General features: G+C 55.6%; 1 protein-coding gene across 1 annotated transcript; it reads left to right on the top strand.

Annotated features, from left to right (window-relative positions):
- The first annotated feature begins 36 nt into the window (after positions 1-36).
- Positions 37-25,782, top strand: ACACB (acetyl-CoA carboxylase beta). The gene is made up of 51 exons (XM_026060320.1): positions 37-168; positions 1,261-1,399; positions 1,793-1,902; positions 2,107-2,188; positions 2,696-2,794; positions 3,186-3,295; positions 3,738-3,848; positions 4,079-4,288; positions 4,836-5,006; positions 5,313-5,474; positions 5,739-5,902; positions 6,690-6,840; positions 6,945-7,048; positions 7,902-7,983; positions 8,537-8,682; positions 8,787-8,937; positions 9,146-9,280; positions 9,894-10,040; positions 10,223-10,411; positions 10,581-10,681; positions 10,851-10,939; positions 11,031-11,155; positions 11,911-12,024; positions 12,101-12,214; positions 12,640-12,729; positions 12,891-13,009; positions 14,096-14,233; positions 14,775-14,874; positions 14,975-15,082; positions 15,268-15,324; positions 15,759-15,800; positions 15,912-16,127; positions 16,339-16,494; positions 17,192-17,395; positions 18,017-18,172; positions 18,599-18,721; positions 18,932-19,201; positions 19,573-19,670; positions 19,854-19,974; positions 20,220-20,330; positions 20,940-21,083; positions 21,183-21,303; positions 21,461-21,557; positions 21,871-21,967; positions 22,214-22,349; positions 22,819-22,996; positions 23,532-23,644; positions 23,774-23,928; positions 24,265-24,435; positions 25,310-25,446; positions 25,656-25,782. The coding sequence occupies exons 1-51, from the start codon at positions 43-45 to the stop codon at positions 25,780-25,782; spliced, it is 6,717 nt and encodes a 2,238-aa protein (XP_025916105.1). The 5' UTR covers positions 37-42.
- The last annotated feature ends 1,970 nt before the right edge of the window (positions 25,783-27,752 follow it).

Genomic DNA, 27,752 nt, shown 5'->3' with positions numbered 1-27,752 from the left:
GTATTTACTTGGTGCTGTTTCTGTACCCACCGCAGGCCTAGCATGTCGGGGCTGCATCTGGTGAAGAAGGGCCGCGAACACAGAAAGCTGGATCTGCAAAGGGACTTCACCGTTGCCTCGCCGGCGGAGTTTGTGACCCGCTTTGGGGGGAACCGTGTTTTTGAGAAGGTATCTTCCCCGAGCCAGCCCCGYGCGCACCTGCCGGAGCCGGCACGGTGCCTGCGGCCGGCGGCTGAGGCTGTTTTGCACGTTGCGGGGCATCGTTACGTCTTGCTGGGGGCTTCGAACAGGCCCTGGGAGGACACTGGAGCACCTTGCTGATGTCTCCTCTGGGGTTTGCATTTGGCTTCTTTCTCTGGAGTCTCTGTTCAAGCCCTTTCTGGCTCCCGCTGCTCCATCTCTGTCTTTGCTCGGTCTGCGGGGTCCTTGCTTTTTGTGGCAATAACCTGGAACTTCCCATGTCACCTGCCTCTCCGCTCCGGCTGGGATTGCCCACGTGCTGCGTGCCCATTCCCAGCCCCTCATCCCGCTTCCAGAGCTTGCTCTCCCATCCCTGCTGTCCCTCATGTGAAGCGTAAAAACACAGAGCTCTGGGAAATGCTGCCTAATTCCCGTTTTGGCACGGGGGAGGACCCACCGAGGCCGGGGTCTGGCTCAATCCCGCCGTGCCCAGTGCGGACCTGGGGGTGCTCCCCAGAGCCAGCAGCCTTAGATGAACTTCAGCTTGGAGTAACTGAGAGCAGGTGCTTTTCTCTCTCTTTCACCTCTTTCACTGCTTTAAGAGAAATTTAGAGAGGGAAGCTCTCCTAATGCTGTTTTTGCACAGAGGCTTCCTGCAGCAGTTTTGCCTATCTGACACAAATGAAGGCCAAAGTCTAGTTCTTAGTTAGCTCCAGTGCCACGTATCAAAGTTTTTGTTAGCAGGGCTCCTTCTGCTTTGCTGGCAAAGAAAACAGGCAGTTGCAAAGCTCCCCTAGTAATAATGCTTCTCTGCTTGTGTTAACTGACTGGGTGTTGTTTCCAGCTGAAGCTGGTGATTGTGATATATTCGCTAGAGGTGCTCAACACCTTGCTCAAAATCCTGCCTTTTTACTGTTCATTTCCAAGAATAGCAGGGCTGCATCCCATAAGACGCTGCATTCCCATCTCTTGCTCTTCAGCAGCAATGAGAGGTTTCAGCTCTCGCATCTCTGTGTGCTTGCATATTTGACGCGCCGTGTTTCCGTCCCGGCCGTGTTTCCATCCCGGCCGCGTTTCCAGGTCCTGATCGCGAACAATGGCATCGCCGCCGTGAAGTGCATGCGCTCCATCCGCAGGTGGGCCTACGAGATGTTCCGAAATGAGCGCGCAATTAGGTTCGTTGTCATGGTTACCCCTGAAGATCTTAAGGCTAATGCAGGTAATTGCTAATTCCTAAAACCTTCTCAACCAGTGACGTTCTCCACCTGCCCTGCGGGTGAGCTGGGTCAGTCCTGTCCTTCTCTTTGGGTTATTGCCTGGGAAGCGTGGAGTTCTGCACAGCTGGTGCTCGGGCGTTGCTGGTGTCCCCTGTGCTTTTCTGTAAGGACTGTGCAGCCAGATTCAGGAGTAAATCAAGTTTCTTCCCTCTCTGGCCTCACCTGCGTGGAGGGGCTTTGGGAAGGGGGTGCAATCCATGCCGGAGCCACCATTGGTGGCGGTTGCAGCAGTATCAGAGTTGGGGGCAGCCTCGGGTGCCGCCTGCCTCAGCGTCGCCGGCCCCGGGGTATCCAGCTCGGCTGGGTCCCACCGTCGCCGTGCCGCGTCTTTGCAGAGTACATCAAAATGGCCGATCACTACGTGCCCGTTCCCGGAGGAGCCAACAACAACAACTACGCCAACGTAGAGCTGATCGTGGACATTTCCAAACGAATCCCAGTCCAGGTAAAAGCTGGTCAGGGGCCTCTGACCTTTGCAGGCTGGACTGGCCGCCCTGAGCCTTTGCTCAGGTTGCCCTGATGATTTACGGGATGGCTAATCCCGGGGCCCAGGTCCCTCTGCTCGGAGAAACCGTGCGTGATGTCGGGGCCAAAGAGAGGGCGGCAGCCCGGGAGGTAACGGCTCACGCTGCTCCTTCTCTTGTGTCAGGCTGTATGGGCTGGTTGGGGACATGCCTCGGAAAACCCCAAGCTGCCGGAGCTCCTGCAGAAAAATGGAATAGCTTTCTTGGGTAAGGTCTCCCCTTCTTCCGATCGCTGGAGGGAACAGCGTGCATCGGGCTAGCGTGTGTTCGTGCGCACGCTCCGTCTCCGGGTGGCACCGGTTACCACGCTGTGCAATGCCCACTTTGTGCATCTGCCGGGTTCGTCCTGTAACGTGGCAACTCCCGGACTGGTTGCCTGGAGTTGCCCCAGGAGACCTGCCGTTTTCTGAGTTTCCCCTGGAACGTGCGTGCTGTTAGGCCGTTCACCGAGGAACAGAGGGTGGGAGCAGGCTGGCTAGGGGACATCCTGGCCATTCCCTTTGGAGAAGGGCTGAGCTCTGCCCTGAAGCCGGCAGCGGGTTGCTGGGGTGATGGCCCCGTGCTCCCGCTGCTTGCGGAAGGGCTGTCCCCGTCACCAGCTGCCAGCTCACCGGAGAGTGTGTTTCTGCGCCTTTCGCGAGGCATCGACTGCATCCGTGTGTTCAAGACGGGCTGGCTGGTCCCTTTCTAACCCTCTTCCCTCCTTGCTCGAAGGCCCCCCCAGCGATGCCATGTGGGCCCTGGGGGACAAAGTCGCCTCCACGATCGTGGCCCAGACGGTCCAGATTCCCACGCTGCCGTGGAGCGGGAGCGGTGAGTTCCACCAGCCCCAGCCCCACGGCTCCTCACGTGCCCTGCATGCCCCCTCGTCCCCTGACCTGACCCCATGTGCCTGCTTCTCCTTTTTCTCCCCAAAGACAAACACCGGAGCCAAGGTCCTGCTGGCAGGGCTGGGGCTCTGCTGGCTTGCGTGCTAGCAGGTGGTGGGGTGGGCTGCRGATGTCAGGGACCCGGCTGTAGCCAAACCACTGCTGGTTTGGGCAGCAGCTGGTTCGGAGGGGCACAGACCTGGGGGAAATTGCATCTGTGCCCACGTGGGCTCCCCAGCCCACCCCAGGGCTTGGCCAGCGTGCCGTCCCGGCTGTGGCCGCGGCCGTGGCAGTGCCGCCCCGGTGGTGACCGCAGCCCCCGGCCATGCCTGCAGGTCTGGTGGCCAAGTGGTCGGAGGAGGACCAGCAGGAGCAGCGGACGATCAGCATCCCCCTGGAGACGTACGCTCAGGGCTGCGTGAAGGACGTGGAGGAAGGCTTGGAGGTAAGGCTGAGCCTGCGGGCTGCTGCTGCTGCTTCTCTTGTACGCCGTTATTTCTCTTTGGAGCCCGCCCAGGACGGGGCTGGCTCAGGCCCTTTTGGGACCCCAGCACGTGGGACAGTGGTGCAAGGACGTTTTGACAGCGGTTTGTTCCTCCTCAGCGAGCCTCTCCCACGCGGATGCAGCTCCAGTCCTGGTGCTCGCCGCATCCTGCGGATGCTCACAGCATTCCCAGTAGGATAGGACTGGTGTAATCTGGGAAATAGGGTTTTCTGCAGCTGACTGCCCTCTGGTCCCAGCTCTGTTGCCAGCACCTTCCTGCTCACTGAGATCCTGCTCAGGGCCGCATTGAGCTGGGGAAAGGTGGACCGAACCGCTGTCAGAGCAGTGGGTTGGGGCTGGGAGCTCTTCGCCCATCCCAKTCCTGGCCCCTTGTCCCTCTCAGGTTGCCAAGAGGATCGGCTACCCAGTGATGATCAAGGCGTCAGAAGGCGGCGGGGGCAAAGGGATCCGAAAAGTGGAGGCTGCGGAGGAATTTGGTGCCAGCTTCAGGCAGGTAAGTGGTGCTGGGGAGCGCCCGTCCCCTTGACCGAGCCGGAGCACGGAGCAGGCTCCTATTCCCATCCCGTGCCCATCTCGTGGGCTCGTTCCTGTGTCTCACGCCTTGCGTTTCTGCTACGGTGCGGCTGCCTTGGGCTTGCTGAGGAGGACGAGAGGCCCCTGCCTCTGCCCTGGGATGAATTTTGGAGGGTGATGCTGGAGCATGAGCTCTCTTCTACGTGGCAGGTGCAGGCAGAGGCACCCGGGTCCCCCATCTTCCTGATGAAGCTGGCGCAGCACGCGCGGCATCTGGAGGTGCAGGTCCTGGCCGAYGAGTACGGGAACGCCATCTCTCTGTTCGGCCGCGACTGCTCCATCCAGCGCCGGCACCAGAAGATCATCGAGGAGGCGCCCACCACCATCGCCGCCCCCTCCGTCATCGAGGTGATGGAACAGGTGGGTGTCCCAGGTCTTCTGGTGGCATGAGGCAGCTTGGGAAAAAGGCATAGGATTTTAGTGAAAAACTGGTCTATTCCTTGCTGGATTTACTGTGGCTTTTAGCATCTGAGACTCCTAAGGAAGGGAACAGGAAAACAGAGGCTCTGCTCTGGGCAGCAGGATAGCAAAACCGCTAGGACAGGCTGTTGTGTATGTGCATCCCTTATGTTTCTGCAAGTGCATAAGAYCCCACCATAGGAGACCATCTGTCCCTCCTTGTGCAGTGTTCCCRTCCTGCTGGACAGCTGCTGGGAAGGGAAGGACTCTCTGAGCTGAGCAGGGATCCCCCAGCCCTGCTTGGCTGCATGAGCATGTTGGTGCAGTGTTCCTCCCTCCCTCTCCTCCCCTGCCCCCAGAACGTCCATTTGCCCTGTCCTTGGATCTGTCCCAGGACACTGCTGCTGTTTTGCTCAGGAAAACCCTGATTCTGAAGCCGTGCCCTTCGCAGTGGTGAATTTGGGGGTGCCAGCATTACCCAGAGCGCGATTTTGCGTTCCGTTTGCAGTGTGCAGTCCGCCTGGCCCAGATGGTGGGTTACGTGAGTGCCGGCACAGTCGAATACCTCTACAGCGAAGACGGGAGCTTCCATTTCCTGGAGCTGAATCCCCGCTTGCAAGTCGAACACCCCTGCACAGAAATGATCGCCGACGTGAACCTTCCAGCTGCCCAGCTACAGGTACCGGGGTRACACCACCGTGCATTGCTGTTGCTTTGGTTCGTAAGCTGCCGCGGCACATGGATGACTCTGCAGGAGCAAGAGGTCAAATTTGCAACCTAAGGAAAGGTGTTATGTTGGCAGCCTGGCAGAGGAAAGCTTTTCCCATTTTCTAGTATGTAACATGCATGCAAAAGCAATATAACATCCCTCCTTAGTCTCTGGAGTCACAGCATAGCTTCTGTTCCTGTTGTTCTTCGTTCAAACTATCTATTGCTGTTGCCTGGCTGTAATTTTGATGCTAAATTCTGCTTGTTACTTGTGCAGATTGCAATGGGCATCCCCTTGCACAGGATAAAAGACATCCGAGTGCTGTACGGCGAGAGTCCCTGGGGCGATACGCCCATCTGCTTCAACAGCCCCACCAACACCCCCGTGCCCAGAGGCCACGTCATTGCCACTCGGATCACCAGCGAGAACCCTGAGGAGGTGAGCTGAAGGGGGGTTTGCTCTCGGGCAGCAGCCCAGCACCCTGGGGACAGCAGGCTCCTGTTGCCCGCAAGGTTGAACTGCACACAGTCCTCCACGAGGAGACAATGTTCGCAACGCTTCCGTTCCCAGGCAAAACCCGTGGGATTAGTGGAATCCGTGTGCAGACCACAAAGAGGCACAGGGATTCCCTTTTCCCTAATTCTCAAAAATGTCAAGCCTGTTTTCTCAATTTCTTCTGCTCTGTCCTGTGCATTTGTTTAGGGTTTTAAGCCAAGCTCTGGGACGGTGCAGGAGCTGAATTTTCGCAGCAGCAAGAACGTCTGGGGCTACTTCAGTGTAGCTGCTGCCGGAGGGCTGCACGAATTTGCTGACTCCCAGTTTGGGCATTGCTTCTCATGGGGAGAGAATCGGGAAGAGGCCATATCGTGAGTATTGCGATATGGGCTTGAAAGCAACCATCCTTGAAAAAATTYAAATTTCACCCTGTTTTAATAGGTTTATGAGTCAAGAAAACTGGCCTTTTATCTCAAAGGACAATGACTGCCTTTGTACTGAGCAGCTTGTTTGTGTTGTAGAGGTTGTCTAGCTGAAGGCAGAGTTTTCAGAAACTGCGGTGGTGGTGGTGAGACTCCAGTTGATAAACGCTTTCCTTAAAGATAGGCATATGCTTAGTGCCATTGAGATGCAATATTCATTCAGGAGTTAACTAAAGCAACACATAATTAATCTGCTCTCTTAGGTGTTTGTGTTTTATTAAGTCAAGGCTTTATATTACATTGAAGAGCACTTTTCTCAGCAAACCAGAAAAATTCCCACAAACCAAACGGCTGGAGAGTCTTGCTCAGCATACAAGCTGTCCTCTCCCCTCTCTCTCCTTCCCAATTTGTAGAGGTATTTTATCCAGGTACCAAGACATCCAAGGCCAGTATGTTCATCACCCCAACTGAGTGTGGCCTTTGGCTGCTGCATAACAGCCTATTGCTACATTAATGTGCTAAATTGAGAATGAGATACTCAAGTAAGGCACGTGAGGAGCTGGTTAACACCTGCTGTGTGTAGGGGATGGAAAACAGGAGATCTTTCTAATATCTGAAGCGTCTGAAGACAGTTTTAAAGGCAGGAGTGTCTTGGGTGCAGGAGAGCCCTTGACCACCCTGATGAAAGCCAGACGCTGCCTGATCTGTGATCAATGGAGTTTCTTTTCTTTAAAAGGAATATGGTGGTAGCTCTGAAAGAGCTGTCTATCCGCGGGGATTTCAGGACCACAGTTGAATATCTGATTAAGGTGTTGGAGACGGAGAGCTTTCAGAACAACGAGATAGATACTGGCTGGCTGGACCATCTGATTGCAGAGAAAGTGCAGGTGGGAGACACTGGCCTCTTGGCTTCTCCCTTTTGCTCATCCCTTGGGTTGCCTCACCCATTATGTTAGGAAACCTCGTTATTTGTCGTTTTTCCCTTCCCTAGGCTGAGAAGCCAGACACAATGTTAGGTGTTGTTTGCGGCGCCCTGAATGTTGCGGATGCTGCGTTTAGGACCTGTATGACCGATTTCCTGCACTCGCTGGAAAGGTACGGCGCTGGCAGAGTGGAGGGAGATGCCTGCACTGGGGCGTTATGAAACCCAAGGGGGGTCTTGCCTTTGCTGTCTGTGCAGTGGGAGCACGTGCCCTAAAGGGTYGCTCCCAACGGCTGGTGTCTTGCAGGATCTGGCCTGTGGGTGTAGAGACCTGACTCTTGCTCTTAAAACCTTGCTTCGTCTCTCTGGGCCGTCCTCCTTTTCCCCTCTCCTCCTTGTCTGGGCAGGCTGTAAACACTTCCCAAATTGAGGCAATGCCCACCCTGAACTTGAGCTGCACACCAGGTCCAGAGCCAGGCTGCACCTCTAGACAATTTAATAGAAAGAGAAATAAAGGTATTTGCTATAGATCACAAGGTTTTGGTATCTCAGATGTCACTATCTGTTGGAGGGAAAAAACAGTTCCATGCAGTTATGAAAATAGAGCTTTCAAAGGGAAGTGGCTTGCTTGATTGCAGCTTGCTTTTGTTTTTGTACTCAAGAACATCAAGGTTATTCCTCTGGCCTTGGAGGACGCTGGGGACTCTCCCACATTTCACTATCTGAGTGTGCTTTGTCAGTGTCTGGACTGACTCCGGATGCCTTTTTAAGAAGCAGTCGCATGGGTGCTTTAAAGTGGAAGTCTGCTCCCCTCTGCGGTCACCTTCGCAGCCTTCCCTGCTTGGGCCCAGGCGGATCTAAACCGGCTCTTGGCTCTGAGCGTGCTGAATGTCATGAGCACATTCAAGCAACGCCTCGCTGTGACATCTGACACACTTGGCTCCCTGCGCTCGCTTTAGGCCAGCACTTGCAAACAAAAAATACTTCCAAATTCTTCTGGTGTCTGACCTTATCCTCATGTTTCAGAGGTCAGGTGCTGCCAGCAGCTTCCCTGCTGAACATTGTTGACGTGGAGCTCATCTACGAAGGTGTGAAGTATGTTCTCCAGGTAAAGACTGTGCTGTGCTCTTTCCAAACTTGCTGCAATGTTGGCCTGGGCCAACACATGCTTTTCACAAGGATAAATGCTACAATGTGGAAAAATGCAATAAATAAGAGGTTGCCCTTTAAAAATATGTAATGTAAAAATTAGATTGACTATCCTTTTGCACCTGACAGGCATTTTCATATATCCTGTTGCCTTTGTCCTTGAGTTTAATAAGATCCCCTTTTCTTGCTTTTAAACCCRGTTAGTTGAGCTCTACTTAAATAACTCGCTCCTCACAACGGAAGCAGCTGTTTACTAAAGAGCTCAGCAGATGCAGAACAAGGCCGCTGTCTCCAGCCCTTGACGGCTAGCACAGCAGTCAGCGAAGCGCAGGCCCCGTCCCACCGCTGCGCGTGGCAGAGCRCAGCTTCTGCGTGGGCCGTAGCAGAGATGCGTGTGCCACGTGCCTAGGAGACGCTCATCAGCAACCTGCTGTTCCCACCACCCTCAGCGAAGGTGGTTGTACGCGTTTTAGATGTTTGCCTTGAAGGATCTCTCTGGGTGCTGCTCGCAGGTTGCCCGCCAGTCGCTGACGACATACGTCATTATAATGAATAGCACGCACATAGAGATAGACGTGCACCGGCTGAACGAYGGGGGGCTGCTGCTCTCCTACAACGGCAACAGCTACACTACCTACGTGAAGGAAGAGATCGACAAGTACGTCAGTCTCGCCGAGCCCTCACCTGCTGGGCAAGGCKCCTTCCAAGCTGGCGAGCAGACGGCCAGTCGGTCTAGCAGTGAGAAATTTCCCTCTCCTTCAGATACCGAATCACCATCGGGAACAAAACGTGCGACTTTGAGAAGGAGAAAGATCCAACCGTGCTGCGATCGCCCTCTGCGGGGAAGCTGCTRCAGTACCTGGTGGAAGATGGAGGCCACATCACGGAAGGGAATGTTTTCGCAGAGATAGAGGTGAGTGCAGAAGAGCACGGAGAAGTCCCTGGAGCCTGGGGCTTCCCGTTCCCATGGGCCTTAAGCCGGCATGGGTCTATTACATGATTAAAAATCAAACCCGCCAATATTTAATGTCCGCAATGAAGCTGCGGTGTCCAAGGCGCTTTGCGGTGCGCGTGGTGCTCGCTCGCTGCATTCTGTGAATATCCCACTGATCCTCATGCAGGTGATGAAAATTATTATGACCCTGTCGGTGGAAGAGTCTGGCTGTGTACGTTATGTAAAGCGTCCAGGAGCGTTGCTGGAGGCCGGCTGCATTATAGCCAGGCTCGAGTTAGACGATCCCACCAAAGTGAAACCTGTGAGTATTTCTGCTGGGAGTGAACCGCGTTGCCGTACTGCTTTCTCCTCTGCCTGCTCCCCGTGACCCTCGCCTGCCTCTGCTTCCAAGGCATTTTGCTCACTTGGCGTCTGAAGGCAGYGCTGTGCCACGCGGGGACTTGGCAGGGCTCTGGAGATGCTTGCTCAAGGGCCAACAGCAGAGGAGCCGCATTAGGCTAGGGCATGCTGCGGGGGGGGCACAAGTGGCTGTGCGGCGTCCTTGAACCGGCTGCGTTAGAGCTTGGGCAGCTTCTCTGCATGTCACAGCGTTGTGCTGCACAAGCATCCTGTGAACACTTACCCGTATGTAGAGGTTGCTGTGAGGCAAGTTCTTAGTATAATGTTCTGTCCACATCTGTAGCTCTTCTTCATCTTTCTCACGATGGGTGCAATGGCAGAGATGTGAATGCTGACCGTTAGGAGCTTCCTCTGTATTTAATCAAAAGCAGAAGCTGGACAGGCTGGTGCTGTTTTCTCCATGGCCGTTAGACAACTGCAGCTTTCTGGCTGCTCATTTAACTTCAGCAAAGATCTGGGTCAGCTTGCTTCTCCGATGTTCATGAGTGCCCGTTCTTTCCCTGCGTCTCGGGCAGGCTCAGCCGTTTACAGGAGGCCTCCCGACCCAGCAGACCCTGCCCATCATCGGGGAGAAGCTGCATCAGGTTCTGCGCGATGTGCTGGACAACCTCATCAACGTCATGAACGGCTACTGCCTGCCAGAGCCCTACTTCAGCGCCAAGGTAGATGCCTCGGAGTGCTGCCTTCTCCTCTGGGTCCCAAGGCAATTTAATGGGGATGCTGGTGCAGTTAACATTCGGTGGTCTAGTCTTCCTGGCCTGTTCGCTGGGACAGCGAGACCTGCCCCTCGGCTTTCCAGGGAGAGCTGGTGGGTGCAAGCAGTGCAGCCCTTCGTGTCCTGTAGGTAAAGGAGTGGGTGGTCAAGCTGATGAATACCCTGCGGGATCCCTCCCTGCCTCTCCTGGAGCTTCAGGAAATCATGACAAGCATTTCCGGAAGAATCCCCCTTTCCGTGGAGAAGTCGATAAGGAAGGTGATGGCGCAGTACGCCAGTAACATCACCTCCGTGCTGTGCCGGTTTCCCAGCCAGCAGGTGAGTGGTACAAGGGGGTGTCTCAGTTCCTCACCAACGTAGTCATTGCTTCCCCTAAATTGGTCCGGCCGGAGCTTCTCTTTGAGCTCTGTCCACTGCCCAAGGCTGCTGCGTTCCTGYGCCTCAGCCATTCCTGAATGTGTGTCTGGTTGTGCCCTTGCTCTGGCAGATTGCAAACGTGCTGGACAGCCACGCGGCCACGCTCCAGAGGAAGGCAGAGCGGGAGGTCTTCTTCATGAACACGCAGAGCATCGTGCAGCTGGTGCAGAGGTGAGCAGTCGCAGGGCTGCGTCCCGTTCTGCCATGGGGACGTGCCCRCAGCGCGGTCTGTGAAGCCAGCGTTAATCGTGGCCTTCCCTGCCGTCATCAAGCTGCCTGCTCKGTGCAGGGAGGACTGGCTGCTCCTCGCAGCATGGTCAGACCCTCCTGCTTCCCCCAGGTACCGCAGCGGCATCCGGGGCTACATGAAGTCGGTTGTGCTGGACCTGCTGCGACGGTACTTGCAAGTGGAGATGCAGTTCCAGCAAGGTCAGGGAAGGGGGGGCTTCTTTGCCCCAGCCGGTGCTGGGTGGCGGCAGGGGAGCAGGGCTAATGGCACGGTGCCTGCTGTCTTCCTCAGCTCACTACGACAAGTGTGTCATCAGTCTGAGGGAGCAGTACAAACCTGACATGACCCAGGTGCTGGAACGCATCTTCTCGCATGCCCAGGTGGCAAAGAAGAACCTGCTGGTGACTATGTTAATTGTGAGTAGATGGGGCAGGAACGCCCCATGCCCAGAGATGTCAAGAAATAAAGACCGTCCTTGCAGGCAGCATCCTCAAAGGCTCCCGTTTTGCCCAAGCTCCTGCTCTTTTGTAGCAGAGGCCCCTTGAGGTGTTACAGAAGTAAAAGGGGTGTGTGAGTGGCTTCCTGGGCAAAGAGGATGGATGGGACGTTGCACCCTTGCTGGAGGGGTGGCCCAGAGCAACAGCAGGGCATGGCGCAGCAAGCATGCTGTGGGGTGCTTGCTGCACACTGAGGCCTTCAGAGGCCCTGTCCTTATTTCATCTGCTTTGCAGACAAGTAAGCCAAGGCAAGCTTTAAATCCCTCCTTGCCTAGGCACTAGATTTGGGATAGGACTTGGTTGCTCCTGGTACTCGTCCTGACTGCAACCTTCAGGCCTGCCTCCCCTTGCATCCGTGTGCTTTGGGCTSTAAAGCTAGCGGATGATAAACTGCTTTGCTCTCCTGTTTAATACATTCCCAGGGTTTGCGTTTTATTTTCAAGCTTCTTTCTTGATGTGTTTGGCTGCTTCATTAATAGAACGTTATTTTCCCTCTTCTGCKTTGCGCTTCTGCACTTGGTTTTCAGAACAGCATTTTGCCCATTTTTGAGACCTGGGTTTCTTCCCCGTTCCCTGCCCTGCCTCAGCGCAGCGCCAGGGATGCAGGGGGAGGTTTTGCTCTGTGGTGAGCGGGAGGGACCAGCTTTTGGGAGGTTTTGCTCCTGCCCTTGCAGGACCAGCTGTGCGGCCGGGACCCCACGCTGACGGACGAGCTGACGGCCATCCTCAACGAGCTGACGCAGCTCAGCAAGACGGAGCACTCCAAAGTGGCGCTGCGAGCCAGGCAGGTCAGCGAGCGCCGCACCGGACCCCCGGCCTCGGCGGGCTCCCCGCACRCTCCCAGCCACCGTCTCCCCCTTCCAGGTGCTGATTGCCTCTCACCTGCCCTCCTACGAGCTGAGGCACAACCAGGTGGAGTCCATATTCCTGTCTGCCATCGACATGTACGGACACGAGTACTGCCCTGAAAACCTGAAGGTTGGAAATCTCATACTTTCAGCAGAGGGAATTTTACTTTCCAGACGAGCGTTTTGGCTGGCTTTGGTGAGGAAGTCTGGTCTGCAAGCCGCTTAGTTTTAAAACTAAGCCTGAAAGGCATTTAAAGTCTTGCAGCATTGGCTAGTAATGTTAGCGTGGGTGCAGACCAGAGGAGACGATTGTTGCCAATGAAGACCATGTCCCCTCCCCTTCTGCCCCGTGTTTGGAGGGAGCGGGGATCACRTGAGGGTTCCTCATGGCAAGCTGGTGCTGGGTGTCTAGAAGTACCTCAAAGGGCTGGTCGCTCTCCTGCCCTCGTGTCTGGACTGGAGTAACCCAAGTGGGACATTCTTTCCCCATGGATGTGATGGGGTTTTGGGGGTCCCACCTCATCCCTGCCCTGAATTCTGTTTTTTTCCCCTTAGAAACTGATCCTCTCAGAAACCACCATCTTTGATGTGCTTCCCATTTTCTTCTACCACACCAACCAGGTGGTGCGCATGGCAGCGCTAGAGGTAAGGGCCAGAGGGGACTCTTCTTGGTGAGCCGGGGGGGGGACACAGCAGGAGCACGCTTGCCACCGAGAGAGCCGCTGCGTCATATCAGAGTTGATGCGTGCATCGCAGGAGAGAGCACCTGTAATTTTAACCTTCCTGCCTCCCCATCCTTTCTCCAGGTGTACGTGAGGCGTGGATATATCGCTTATGAGCTGAACAGCCTGCAGCACCGCCAGCTCTCGGATGGCACCTGTGTGGTGGAGTTTCAGTTCATGCTGCCATCATCYCATCCAAATAGGTAGGAGAGGTCATCACACAGTTTCTAACCTGTTTCTGCCAGTCCCTAGCTTTGCCGGTGGACGCAATCCTTTTCGCGAAGCTGTTAATTCATTTTTCTTTGTTTCTGCCAAGTGGGAGGGCTCTCAGAGGAAACTAATAAACCTTCCTCAGGCTGAGCTCAAGCTTCCCTGGATGGACTTTAATTAAAGCCTCTCTCAGCTGGCCTGTCGTGTGCAGGCAGTCTGGCTGTTGTCCATGCAAATGCCCGCTGTTCAATGCTCTGATCTTGGCGACTGTGGTTCCCCCACCTTGACCAGCTGGAGAGGGGAACTTCCTTTTTTGGCACGTGAGGATGATTTTTTTGCCGCTGCCAAAGTGCTTTACCAAACATGGCTATCGTACTCTCAGCCTCTGCCCCCCTCCTCTCGTGCTCTGGTTGCTGGCAGCTGCGCTTTTACCTCCTGCCGGCAGAGCAAGATGCCCCCTCTCTAACAGAAGGTATCGGCTGGCTGGACAACAGCTGTGAGTTGTGCCTCACTCCTCCAGCTGAATGGATAGCGCTCTGGAGCCTAAAATCCTCTGAAAGGTGGGTAACGAGAGGAGTAGCAATGCAAACTGGTATAGAAGGCAAGAGGAGAGCTGTTCTTGGCTGGGCCTGATGGGAGATGAAGCAGACTTGGCATGAGTTTCACTTGGAAGTGTTGGTTTAGTTGCTGTCACCAGGCACCTGGGTATCGCCTGTCCTGCAGACACCTTTGCCCAAGCAGTCTGTAGGCACAGATGTCTGGGATGAGCAAAAGCCAGGCTCTTGCTTCCTCCCCCTTTGGCCTAAGCTGTCGTATTCAGAGCTCTGTCACTGCAGACAAATGGCTGGTGTTTACCAACTCCGAGCAAAACTGTYGATCAGTAAGGAGTCGGTCTGCCCAGGACGCTGGCAGAGCAGACGCCTTCCAGCCCAACAGAGAGGGATTTCCTGCAGCTAATCCTTTCTTTTTGCTTTGCAAAATGAGTGTTGTTGCCTGGCCAAGCAGCTCCTGTGACAGTTCTTGCGTTGGCAGAGGAGCGGTGCCTCCTCCCATGTCTGATGGCTGCCTTGTTCGTGCAGGATGTCTGTCCCTGTCAGCATCTCGAACCCGGACCTGGCCCGGCACAGCACCGAGCTGTTCATGGACAGCGGCTTTTCCCCCCTGAGTCAGAGGATGGGAGCTATGGTCGCCTTTGACAGATTTGAGGATTTCACAAGGTAGGCAAGCGGAGGAGCTGCGCCCAGCCAGTCATTGCACGTACCTTTTGGGTGCTGCTGCAGTCACTGTAGGGTAGAAGTTGGTGGCAGACCCAAAGCCACTGGCAGCTGGGCAGTGCTTGGAGCAGCTCCCAGTTCTTGCCACAGTCAGTGGTCAGGGGCAGGTGATATTTTCAGCATGACAGTTGCTTAGTGAGGACATGGTATGTCACTTGGACATGTGTGGAAACACTCTTTAAATTCATGCAATTCCTGCAGGCCTGGGGGGGTGCTTGCCTGGCACTCATGAAGTATTTGTGTGTCATAAAATACAAGCACTTCAGAGCTGTATTTCATGATGTTTGGATCTGGCCACTTGCTGGTGGAGCACGGGTGCTCAGTGAGGGAATCCAGCTGAGCTGGCCTGTGACCCTGGGATGGTTTGTTAGTGTCTGAACCCCTGCTAGCGCGGGTCCTTGGAGCTGTTGCCTTTGGCATGACATGGATATGGAAGTGCTGACTTGTCACCCTGTCCCCCATCCCTCGATTTGGCTCCTGGCAGGAACTTCGATGAAGTGATCTCCTGCTTCGCAGATCTGCCTTTAGAGAGCTCCTTGTTCAGCGAGGCTCGAGCCACCATCTATGATGAAGAGGACGCCAAGGTGGGTGTGACACTGTTGCCGACTCCCCTGGGGAGGTACAGGACAGCAGTGGTGCCGCTGAGCCAAAACATGAGGATTTACTGTGGGGTTTCATTGCCAGAACATCCGAGAGGAGCCAATCCACATCCTCAAYGTTGTGCTCAGATGGGCGGACCACCTGGAGGATGAAGAGCTGGTGCCGATCTTCAGAGCCTTTGCCCAGTCCAAGGTCTGTTGCACAGCTGCAGATCTGGCACRCACGTGTAGTGCTTTGAAGCCCCTTTGAAGGCTGTGTTAGCACACCCCCGACAGCCTGTTGATTGTGTTTGCTTCCTTGGTGAAGGTATCTAAACCTCTCTTGAGGTCGGTGGGGGTCTTTYCTGTGCCGTGACACTGTCTTCTGTTTCCATGTAGAGAAACATCCTTGTTGACTATGGTCTGCGGAGAATCACGTTCTTAATTGCCCAGCAGGTCAGTAGATACAGAACTGCTAAATGGCAGAGTTACTTTAGGCATGCTGTGCTTCTGTGTCCCTAAAGGTCAGCCAGTAGTTATGTCTGTAAGTACCTTATAGACGTAGTATTGAGTGACAGCTGCAGCCAAACATCAGGAGGAAAAGGCAGGAATTAATTAACAAGGGAGCCAGTGAATGACTTAGCTCCTGTATTAGCATTTATGCTAATCCTTAGTAATGTGCGATTCTTGCTTTGTCACTTCATAACTTTCAGCTGTCTTTAAAAGGCATGTGTTATTTCCAGTTTCCCCCTCTTTTGGGGAAGGAGGAAACCTGTAGGGTTTCCCTTCTTGCCCTTCTGGTGAATTCACCGAAAATCAGAAAGAGCCTCTGTCTGTCTCTGATGCCAGGACTCACGTGCCACTGTCTTGTCTTTCCCTTTTTGCTCTAGAGAGAATTCCCAAAGTTTTTTACGTTCAGAGCGAGAGACGAGGTAAGAGCCGTTGACCAGAGATGTAACCAGCTCCGAGACCGTTCTGGAAGTGGAGTCTGTCCCCGTGTCACCTGGCCAGGAGCTTGCTCACTCCTCTCCGCTGTGTAACAGTTTGCAGAGGACCGCATTTATCGGCATCTGGAGCCAGCCCTGGCCTTCCAGCTGGAGCTGAGCCGCATGCGTAACTTCGACCTGACGGCTATTCCCTGCGCCAACCACAAGATGCACCTCTACCTGGGGGCTGCCAAAGTGCAGGCAGGCACCGAGGCCACCGACTACCGGTTTTTCATCCGTGCCATCGTACGACACTCGGATCTAATCACCAAGGCAAGGTGGCACAGGGTCCCAAGCCCCTGCTTGTGCAGTGGAAGCAGAGGTGTCGCTGCTTTGCTGGGCAGTTCTTGGGGATCTGAGCGGGGTGGGGGAGGCCGAGGCCGTGGTTTGCTCGCCCCGAGTACTTTGATGGAGGCAGTTGCGCTTTGGGCACAGAGGTTTTTCTGCCCCATGCATGAGCTCCCTCGTGCCCCATGTGCTGCAGGAGGCCTCCTTCGAGTACCTGCAGAACGAGGGCGAGCGGCTGCTCCTGGAAGCGATGGATGAGCTGGAGGTGGCCTTCAACAACACGACTGTCCGCACCGACTGTAACCACATCTTCCTCAACTTCGTGCCGACGGTTGTCATGGACCCCTCCAAGGTGAGTTTCTCGGCGGTCCCGCTTCCCTTTGCGATACGGGGGTCGCCTGCCTCTCTGTAAAGTGTCTGTGCCTGGGGGCAGCTCCAGGCTGCTTCGCACAGGTCGTACAGCCAGAGGTGTCTTGGTGCAGCGCTGATCTGAGGATGGAGATAGCATCTTCCCTCCTGCTCGATACCACTGAGCAGGCAGGCTGCTGGCCCTTCTCCTGCCCACCACGCTGGGAGGCCCTGCCTTGGCTGGGGGGTGGATTCAGCAGCCCCTGGGAGGCCCCTGCAGCTTATTTTCTGTGTCACACCTTTGCTGTGGGCAGGGGACAGAGAGGCCGTTTGCTGGGGAGGTGCTAAGATTTCCTGCTTAGGACTTAATTGGCACTTTACGCAAGGACTTGGGCAGATGGACAGCTTGCTGCTGGTGCGAGGCGGGCAGCAGGCTCCTCTCCCCCAGCAGGACACAGCCTGAAGGGGGATTTTGTGTCCWTTCAGGCAAACGTGGGGCACTGTTTTTCCTTATTCCCAGCAGAGAGGCTGGATGGCAGCACCAGCCTCTGGGGAGGGATGGAGAGAAGGAAGGGGCTTGCCCAAAGCAAATCTGAAGTGGCTCTTCGGGGTGGAGATATGACGGGCATGCTCTGGGCTTGAGTGCACGGTGTCCTGAGCCTGCCAGCACGGGGACTCACCGTCTGCCTTCCTGCGCCCAGATCGAGGAGTCAGTGCGCTCCATGGTGATGCGCTACGGGAGCCGGCTCTGGAAGCTCCGGGTCCTGCAGGCCGAGGTGAAGATCAACATCCGGCTGACGCCGACCATGGCAGCGATCCCCATCCGCCTCTTCCTGACCAATGAATCCGGCTACTACCTGGACATCAGCCTCTACAAGGAAGTGAGGGACCTCAGCACTGGGAATGTGAGTGCCGTGCAGATAGATGCTGGTAGCTAGCAGAAACCCGACCGTGAGTGCCCAGCCCCTGAAACGCTCCCGCCCTGCAGCACCGCTTCAGCAGCTGGTGCTCCTCTATTTGAGCACAAACAAGCATCCRCTACAGCAAAGCATTCGGGGACTTCTGCATAAACCACCCCCATGCTGATCCGTCTCCCAGATCTTGGAGTCGCCACTCCAGCACCCTATACAGCAGCGTTCCCAAGGCCTGCCAGGTTTCGTCCCCTTGTGCGCTGCAGCCATCTGGGCACCTCGGAGTGATGCTCTGCTCCAGAAGTGGTGCTGAGCCCCAGGGCTGTTGCTGGCATGTAACCAAGTGGCTTTTGGTCTGGGAGACAGAGAGCAGCATTAGGGTGTCACTGGTGCTTGCAGCACAGTGGTTTTCCATGCAGTCTGTCCCCTCCATAAGGAGGTGCGGGATGGAAAATCATGTTGTCATTCGGTCAGGTAGAGCCATGGACACAAGCAGCTTGGCCAGGCAGATCTAACCAGCGCTCTGGGCCCTGCAAGGCTCTTGCACCTTAACTTTGCAGAGAGCGATTTGCCTGCATGCTGCAGAAAGAGTCAGCTCTCTGCCTTTCCTCCCAGATCATGTTTCAGTCCTACGGAGACAAGCAAGGGCYGCAGCACGGGATGCTCATTAACACACCGTACGTCACTAAGGACCTGCTGCAGGCCAAGCGGTTCCAGGCYCAGACCTTGGGCACCACCTACGTGTATGACTTCCCAGAAATGATCAGGCAGGTGAGTCCAGGCCGAGCAGAAAGAGGTTCCAGATTATTAAATTTCCTTTTCTGCCCCTCCCTTCCTAGACTTTCTTGTCTGGGTTAAAAAATGCCTCTCTCCTGAGCTGGTAAAGAAAAAAGGCGGGGGGGAAGGGGCAGGAGGGACAATGAGACCAAACCCCCATGGTTTTGGTTGTATGAAGTACTTCTAAACCGTTTCCTAACTCTTGAAATTTGACATAACTGTGSTGATGGAGGATGCGAGCCAGAAAGCTGCGTGCAAGGAGGAGCGCAGCGGGGTGAGGGCTCTCTGTAGCTCCAGCCCCTTTTTTGTTCATGCAAAGTCCCRTATAGCTGCAGGAGTGGGTGTCTGCGGTCAGCAATAGCCTTGGAGCTGCTGCAGCCCCTGCGTTTTGAACTCGTCCTACGTGTGGTGTCTCTGCAGGCTCTCTTCAAGCAGTGGGGCTCCTCAGAGCTGTACCCCAAGGACATCCTGACTTACACTGAGCTGATGCTGGACTCCCAGGGGCAGCTGGTGCAGATGAACAGGCTCCCTGGAGGGAATGAGGTAATGGCAAATGAACTGGGAATGGAGGGAAAGAGCAGGGTGGGGGGAAGCTGCGCTATGGCAAGGTATGAATTGCTGGAGGGCTTCCCAGCTCCAGCTGTGTTTAGCTCTAAGGGAATGCTCTTCAGGTAGAAGCTGTGTGTTGGTTCAGCTCTGACCCCATTTCTCTGGAGCAACCTGCCCGTGTGACTTTGTGCTGTTTGGGGGCAGGTCGGGATGGTTGCTTTCAAAATGAAGCTGAAGACCCCCGAGTATCCGAAAGGCCGGGACATCGTGCTCATCTGCAACGACATCACGCACAAGATCGGCTCCTTCGGGCCGGAGGAGGACTTGCTCTTTCTTAGAGCCTCGGAGCTGGCCCGCGCTGAAGGCATCCCCCGCATCTACATCGCTGCCAACAGCGGAGCCCGGATTGGCTTTGCGGATGAGATAAAGCACATGTTCCAGGTGGCCTGGGTGGACCCTGCAGACCCCTACAAGGTGTGTGTGCACCTCCCTCCCTGCAGTCAGAGAAAATAACAAAGGACTTAGGTGGGGAAGGCCCAGAGCTAAACTGGGGGGTAAAACTCCCACTGCGGGATCAGCTGAGACCAGGTAGTGCTGGGGGGTGAGCACATGTGCGCACCCAGTGCCACAGGGAGGGTTTGCTCCATTTTCTCCATCGGGATGGAAATAAAGGTGCCTCTGCTGGCGTGGCTCCTCTGGCATTGCTTGTCCGGTTGTGTTCCTGAGCGTGGTGTCACTGCACGGGGTGGGTTTGGGTTAGAGCATGGATTTTCATGGGGACTGTGTCCCACATGAGTGTGTGTGCAGGGGATTCTGCAACTCATCCTCCTCATCTTCATTTTCAGGGGTTCAAGTATCTGTACCTGACTCCCCAGGACTACACGAGGATTAGCTCCGTGAACTCGGTGCACTGTGAGCACATCGAGGAAGGGGGAGAGTCCAGGTGAGCTGTCGCTGTCCCGCCTGGTTTGCACCCAAGGTGGGCAGGCTGCGGCGCCTGGCACAGCGGCTCCTGCACCTTGCCTTGTGCCCACGACGAGATCCAGGCCTCCTGCTGAACGAGTCATGGCAACCGAGTGCTTTCTCTTGTCCTATCTGTGGCACCGTGCCTCTGCCTTCCTTGCAGGTATGTCCTCATGGACATCATCGGGAAAGAGAATGGATTTGGAGTGGAAAACCTGAGAGCTGCCGGTACCATCGCCGGGGAGTCCTCTCGAGCTTACGAAGAAATAGTGACCATTAGCATGGTATAGCCTTTGAACCCTTCCCCTGCTCCCCTCTTCCTAGAAAAGGATGCTGCTCTTGTGCTTGCTTTCGGGATCACCCTTGGGGGAATAACAGGATGCAACAAGTGACCTAGCGAAACGGAGTCACCCCGCTATGCCGACTCCTGCAGAGTCGGGAGGGAACGCGTAGTTCTCCTGATGCTTGTTGATTATTCTGCAGCCCTTTTTCCCTGGTAATTCTGCGCATCCTTGTGTGTGCTCCCCAGGTGACGTGTCGTGCCATCGGGATCGGCGCTTACCTGGTGAGACTGGGCCAGCGTGTCATCCAGGTGGAGAATTCCCACATCATCCTCACCGGAGTCACGGCTCTCAATAAGGTAACGTGCGCTCCGGCTGCGGTATCTCCCCTGAGTCTATCCCTTCCGCTGCTAAAGGAGGCTGCTCCTTCCCACCATGAGCCCTGTCCCATGGGAAAAGGTGGTAGTTAACTCTGCATCGCTTCATGGGATGTGTCTGGGGGAGCCTGCAGGAGAAGTACCACTGGGCTCRTTCTGGCGATGAGGGAATTGTGAAATGCTGCCTAGCACCTACGTGGTGCTGCTTTAGAGGCCAGGTCAACCTGCGTCCTTCTGTCCTGCGTCATTCCCAGGCAGAGAGGCTGAGCAGCAGGGCTGGGTCGCAAAGCTGCTGCGGGGACTTGTTCAGCTCCTGCCCCAGGGTCCTGGGCAGGACTCGTCTCCAGGCAGAATCTTACTAGTCTGAGACGTGATTTGAAACCCTAGTTAAACTGATGCAAAAGGCACTTGCTCTTTAGCTCTTTAACATGGGGTCTCCTTAATTTAACATCCGCCTGATAGGTGGAGGTTTAAATTCAGCCTCAAACCAGAGGGCACGGGCTTGTGCAAAAGTTTGTCTTAAACCGGACAAGGAGAAGTTGCTTCTGCTTTAGCCGAGTGATGTGCGTTTCTGTTAATAATTTTGACTAGGTTTTAGGACGTGAAGTTTACACGTCCAATAACCAGCTGGGAGGCGTGCAGATCATGCACAATAACGGCGTTTCCCACGTCACGGTCCCGGATGACTTTGAGGGGGTCTACACCATCCTACAGTGGCTTTCGTACATGCCGAAGGTAGGTGGGTGCTTCAGGATGGCGATGCGGGGGTGTAAATCTTCGCTGTTCCTGGAGTCCCTGGCTGATGACCTGCACTTCGGGGCTTTCTCCTTACAGGATAACCGTAGCCCGGTGCCTGTCACTGCCATAAGTGACCCCATTGAAAGAGAAATAGATTTTGTCCCTTCCAAAGTCCCCTATGACCCCAGATGGATGCTGGCAGGGAGACCACATCCAAGTAAGTGAGGGCAGCCTGAGACCCCTGCAGCAAGTCTCCCCTGTGCTTTCTGTGGCTGTAAAATCCTCCTGGCCCTTTGCGGATGAGGCTTGTCGCGGTGTTGCTGGGCAGGGAGCCGTTCCACGCTCACCGCTCTGGCTCTGCTCTGCCTCTGCAGCTCTCAAGGGAACCTGGCAGAGCGGCTTCTTCGATCAAGGCAGTTTCCTGGAGATCATGAGGCCCTGGGCTCAGACGGTCGTGGTCGGCAGAGCGAGGTACTGGGGCGAACACGGGGCTCCCGAGGGGATGCTCGCCGCCCCGGCCCGCGAGCTCCCGCTGAGCTCCGCAGCTCAGAGATGCTCACGTGCGCAGCAGCCGGCCCTCATCCGGCCACCTTCCCCTGGGGAAGGGGCACCAGCAGCGCCTGCGCTGCCGAGACCCTGCTGGGAACCCGGCCAAGAGTGCTCGAGGCCGTGCCCTAGCATCGCTTTTGGGGTGGGGAGGAGGGGGATCCCTCCGGCCAGGGTGCAGCGTTGGAGGAGAGCCAGCCTCTGCTGTGGGTGCTGAGGCCGCCCTGCCTCGCCGCAGGTTGGGAGGCCTCCCCGTGGGCGTCATCGCCGTCGAGACCCGCGCCGTGGAGGTGACGATACCTGCCGACCCCGCCAACCTGGACTCGGAGGCGAAGGTGTGTTGGGAGACCTTAGGGTGAGCAAGCTGCAGAGGCGGAGTATCCAGGGGGGAGGCTGGAGAAGAAAGGAGAAAAGCCTCCTTGGCGTAATCCTTCTTCATGTCTTGATTCTCTTTCAGGACTGGTGCTTGGTCAATTTAATTTTCTTCCAGTTTTTGCACACTGTGTGTTACTGACCTGCCAGCACTGCGTGCCGGGAGATGCCAGCACTGACCCGACCGCTCCTGCTTGCCTCTTTTTCAGATAATCCAGCAGGCCGGGCAGGTGTGGTTTCCAGACTCGGCTTTTAAAACTGCCCAAGCTATTCGGGACTTCAACCGGGAGCATCTCCCTCTGATGATCTTCGCCAACTGGCGGGGCTTCTCCAGCGGCATGAAAGGTACCCGCGCGCGGGGCTGGCCCCAGGAGGAGCAGCGACCGCGACACCTTGGCCGTGCCCCAGGGCTCCCGGGGACGCGCGAGCCAGCCTGCCCGGGCTCCCCTTGCTCGCGCCCTTCAGGGACGTGGGGTCTGGCTGGGGGAGGCGATGCGGCGGTGCTGGGTCGCAGGTCCCAGGGTTTGGTGACTTCCCGCTAGGCTGGTTTTGGGGGACTTATTTGACTTCTCCGATGGAGAAAAGAGCTTTGGGCAGCTGGATCTAAAAGGCTGATGCGCTTTAGAGAGATACCGGTGAGGCCTGGTGCTCTTGGGGAAGGAGGAAAGGGGCAACAGGGGGATGTGAAAGAGGTTGGGGCTTTTGCAGAGAATAGGGGAGCACGGCCCACGCGTGACAGCGGGCACAGCTCGCTGGCCCACGCTTGCCCTGGTGCCGCGGGAGCGCCCGGTCGCTGAGTCCCCTTGGCTTTCAGACATGTACGACCAGATGCTGAAGTTCGGCGCGTCCATTGTCGATAGCCTCAGGGATTTTAAACAGCCCGTCCTGGTCTACATCCCGCCGCACGCGGAGCTGCGGGGAGGCTCCTGGGTGGTCATCGACTCCACTATCAACCCCCTGTACGTGGAGCTCTACGCGGACAAGGAGAGCAGGTCAGCCTCCCGGGGCCTCCGCGCACCACGTGTGAAACACCTGCGTGCTCTCCGCAGCCCATGCATGGAGCGGTGAAAGCCAGTGCATGGTCTCTGCAGAGTCATCGTCTCGCGTGCAGAGACCTTGGATCACTGCAGATTTGTATTTTTTTTACCCTTCAGTAAATAAGAGCCATCAACTAAAAGTTCTTGGATTCTTAGAGAGCAGTTTCCTAGGTATTTCGCTGGGGATATTGTCCCGTGTCTGGTGAAGGCTGCGGGGGAGTAAATACGTTAGTCTTTTGGGGTGATTGGAGGCCTTTTCTTTAAACTGAGCTAATGCATACTAGAACAAGTTGTAAGGAATGGGAAGGTGGACAAGAATCCCACAGACTAGAAAGAAAACCCCTCTAGGTTTTCTCTGTCCTTAATTCTTAAAAGTGAGAGTTGTCTACAGTAACACTTACTTGTTTTGCATTGCTGACAGCTAAGTCTTGTCCCAGGATTTATGTTCCTCATGCAGGCCAGTCCCTGCTTTAACAAACTTTTTTTCCAGAGGTGGCATTTTAGAGCCTGGAGGAACAGTAGAGATCAAGTTCAGGAAGAAAGATTTGGTGAAGACCATGAGAAGGATCGATGCAGTTTACGCCAGGCTTGCTGAGCAGCTGGGTAAGGGAAGAGCATTTCAGCTTGTGGTGCTGGGCAGTGGTGCGCTCGGACATGAGGCTCAAACCCTGTAGGGGCATTGCAGACCCTTAGGCAGGTGGGCTGCTCAGCGCAGCGTGTCTCCGGGCGCAGGTACGCCCGAGCTGTCGGAGGCAGAGCGCAAGGAGCTGGAGAAGCAGCTCAAGGCCCGGGAGGAGCTGCTGCTGCCCATGTACTACCAGGTGGCCTTGCGCTTCGCCGACCTGCACGACACCCCGGGCCGCATGCAGGAGAAAGGCGTCATTACGGTGAGCAAGGGTGCTTGGCTCGCTCCTTCGGCATTGGTGGGGTTGGTGTCAGTCTTGGGGGAGGGTCTTGGCTCGGGGTAATTTTTTGCAGCTGCAGCACGAAGTAGGAAGGGAAATTCCCCTCCCGCAGAGGCCAGGGCTGCAGTTTGATGTGCTGATTCTTCTCCAGGCRTTGCGCTCTGCTCCAGCCCATGCTGGCTGGTAGACCTGCCCTGCGCCCCCTCGGCACCAGGGGCAAGAGCTGTGAGCAAGCAGTCGCTGCGCGTCAGCTGTTCTTCCTCCCCGGGGCATTTTCTGCAAAGCGTGACCCCAGGTCCTGTCCCCTCCTTTCTGCAGGACATCCTGGAGTGGAAGAACGCCCGCTTGTTCCTCTACTGGCGGCTGCGACGGCTGCTCCTGGAGGAGGTGGTGAAGGCGGAGATCCTGAAGGCAAACAGTGAGCTGAGCCACATCCACATCCAGTCGATGCTGCGGCGCTGGTTCATGGAGACGGAAGGAGCTGCAAAGGTACTGCGAACCTCAGGTTCCCGAGATGCCCGTGTCCCTGCCACGGCGGTCCCAGTCCCGCTGAGGGCAGCTGCCTCGCTCTGCGTTCGCCCGGGTGTTTCACCTGTGCTTCCCGTTGGGTTTAAACATGCGGCAGGAGTTGCTGTTCTGCAGCTTGCGGCAGGGTGAGCGTGCAAGCGGCCCTGAAACTGGGGCTGTCTCTTCAAATCAGGTGATCTCAGTTGGATGCAGGTGTTCAACTGTAGCAAGATGGCCCCAAAATAAATACCAGCATCTTAATTTCTACCATCAGATAGAGCTTCCCAGTGCAGAAATGAGAGACTTCAGGCATTTGCATTTGAGCGGAGCTGTCTGCCCTCAAGTGCACGGACAGTGACTTACAAAGCTCCCCAGGTAAAGCGTGTGCTTCATGAGCTGGAAAACGAGCGACCGAAGGGCAGGCACAAGTAAATGTGTTTTACCTCAACGTTTTGCCTTTTAAACAGTCCACAAAGCTTTGCTGAGTTTTGATTTCCAAACTGAACCTATTCCCTGCTGACCGTTACGTTGGACGAGGGGGGAGCAGCGCGGTGCCGCTGAGCGGGGCCCTTAGCTCTGCTTTCCTGAGCTGTGCCGGTCGGGAGCTCAGCGACTGGGAGGAAGATGAGATAATGGTGACCCTAAGAGAGGACTTTAAGGGAAAGAATTAAAGAATTGGAACGCAAGAGACTGCTTGAAAACCTGTAAATAGATATGTGCAGGACTGGGAAGAGCAGTCCAAATGTCTGGCTGTGTAACGAGAGGAAAAAGCCCCAGGACACAGCGGGGAGGAGGAGGAGGAGGGAGGCTGGGGTGGGACCTGGGAGCCGCCTCCCCACGGTGCTGCTCTCCCCAGGGCTACCTCTGGGACAACAACCAGGTGGTGGTGGAGTGGCTGGAGAAGCACCTGCAGGAGGACGATGGCGCCCAGTCGGCCATTCGGGAGAACATCAAGTACTTGAAGCGGGACTACGCTCTCAAGCAGATCCGGAAGTGGGTGGCTGAGGGCGCTCGGGAGCCGTGACGCGTGAGAGGTGCTGTTGGCCGCACCAAGGCAATGCCAGCACCTCCTGGGCTGGGAACATTGCGTGGCCGAGGCGAGGCGGTTCTTGCTTAGGCTACAAAACCGTCCGACCGGAACGTATCGTTTCTCTGAGCCGCGCTCAGCGACCGGCATGCTGACCGTGCTCTCTGTCTTGCAGCTTGGTCCAAGCAAACCCCGAGGTCGCCGTGGACTGCGTCATCCAGATGGCTCAGCACCTCAGCCGCGCGCAGAAGGCCCAGATCTCCCGTCTCTTATCGACGGTGGATAATTCCAGCCCGTCCTGACCCGGGAGGCTGCTGTCGTGCAGGGCAATCGCCGCAGGGCAGGAGGGGCACACGGAGAAGCTGCTACTCTGAGACCAGGCATCGCTCCCCACCCAGTTACTCGGCCCTTGAGCCGAAGCCTTAGACTCATATTGCGTGCCTAAATAAAGGGTGCCAGTGTCTGTGTTTTAAATGATGAAGATGGTCGCTCCGTCCAGGTGGCAGCCCCTCTGGCACTGGGGGTGGAGTTGATACGAGTTCATTACAGGGGCAGTTTTGCAGAAGTTAAGGTTGGCCTAAGCCAGTCCCTTGTACCTGGTGCAGCTGGGGATAACCCAGAAGTTGGTTTTAGAAAGAATTTAAAATCTTTTACTATGTTTTAATTGCAAGTACTGGCGTTAATCTTTAAAACAAACATCAGTCAGACACGTTTCCCAAGTGAATGGAGCTGGAAGTACAAACGGAGTGGCACAGGCATCACCGGGGAATTGCATCAAGGAGGTCTCCGCACTGCTGGGTGTTGTGGCTGACCACGTCCCAGCACAAGGAAGTCTTGTTTAAGAAACAGTCCCAAACTGATGTTTTAAAAATAAACTAAGTAACTGTGAGGAGCAGTTTGTCTCATTCTTCCCCTTGTTTGGGAGTGATCGGTAGATGTGATTACGACTAGTTGATGGCCAGGAAAAGACTTCATCAGAGCCATGTTTTCAGCCTCTCTCTCTTCTACCTGTCACCAGCAAGCCACGTTTGTGGCTGTTGCAGTGGAAATATCAGCGGAGCCACCACGGTTTGACCAGGAAACAACAGGGCAGCCGAACTGTCTGTTCCTCTCTTCGACTTTGTGTCCTTTTCTGTGTTGTGCCACAGCTCCTTTGGACGTTCTCAGTCTGCAGCTGCCACGGGCGCAGGAGAGGAGGGAGGACACGGCTCCGGGTCTGCCTGCCCCAGCACGTCGGAGTGACCCGTCTCCTCCGCTGAACCACGAAGCAGTGGTGAGCCCTTCGTCTGCTTGCAACCATACCTCGTTCCCAGGCAGCCTTTAATCAGTTTGGTTCCTGTAGTGGAAGAGTAGGTCGAATCTGTGCTTTCCAATGTCTTCAGCTGTGCAACCTCGCGTTGTGGGTGCACCGTTTCACCAGGGCGGGCTGAGCTTTGCCTCTCGGAGGGAGATGGGGGAAGTGTTACGGCAATGAAAGGCACAGACACCCGTTTCACGTGCAGAGCTGGTGTTTCCATGATGTGGCAGTACTGGTCCTTGGTCCCTTCTGAGCAGACTGGGGTCTCCTGGCAGTGCCCCAGGGAGGTTTCTCTGCTGTGCAGGTGGGAAGGGAGCTATTGAACGCTTCCTGGTTTGAAAGGCGTTACTGCACTTGGTCGCGGAAAGGAGGGTGCGGAAGCTCACTGTAGGCTGGAACCATCCAGCCAAGCTACTGACAATAAAATGACCACAGTTCTCAAGGAAGTTTTCCTGACTTCTGTTTCTTTTGTCATGGTATAAAACATGGAGGATTTGAGAAGTGGATGTTGAACCGTGTAAAGCATCCAGAGCCGGCACCTCTGCCGCAATGTGTAGCGCTCTTCCCCGGAGCGTGGGAACTTCTGTGCAGAGCGTTATACCCCTCCTGAGAACTCCTGTCCCTAAACCAGCGTGCTTCCATGAATTTGGGTACAGAGATTTTTCAGCCGTATATTGAGAAATGGAAAAGAGTTCATGCGTTAAATACCTGTAAAATGTTGTAGTTCTGGTAGATTTGAGCCAGGGAAAAAGGCAGAAACTTAGCAGCACTTCTGTCGCCTGGGCTGTCGCGCAGGGAACGTAGTGCAGTGGCGTTTCGTTGCTTCCTGGATTGTCAGTGGAAAGGAGACCCCTGGGACCCCTGCGGTTTAGTTTCTGGCTTGCTGAGTGAATTGAAACAAGCAGCTCAGCTTTCTATGACTTTCTATTCTACCTGTAGCGGGAGGGTAATACACACCCTAACCCTTAGCTTGAA

The sequence above is a fragment of the Apteryx rowi genome, unplaced genomic scaffold, assembly GCF_003343035.1.
Source record: "Apteryx rowi isolate R43461 unplaced genomic scaffold, aptRow1 scaffold_168, whole genome shotgun sequence".
Classification (NCBI taxonomy): domain Eukaryota; kingdom Metazoa; phylum Chordata; class Aves; order Apterygiformes; family Apterygidae; genus Apteryx; species Apteryx rowi.
The sequence above is the reverse complement of the archived record's forward strand: the minus strand, read 5'-3'. Positions and strand labels throughout refer to the sequence as shown.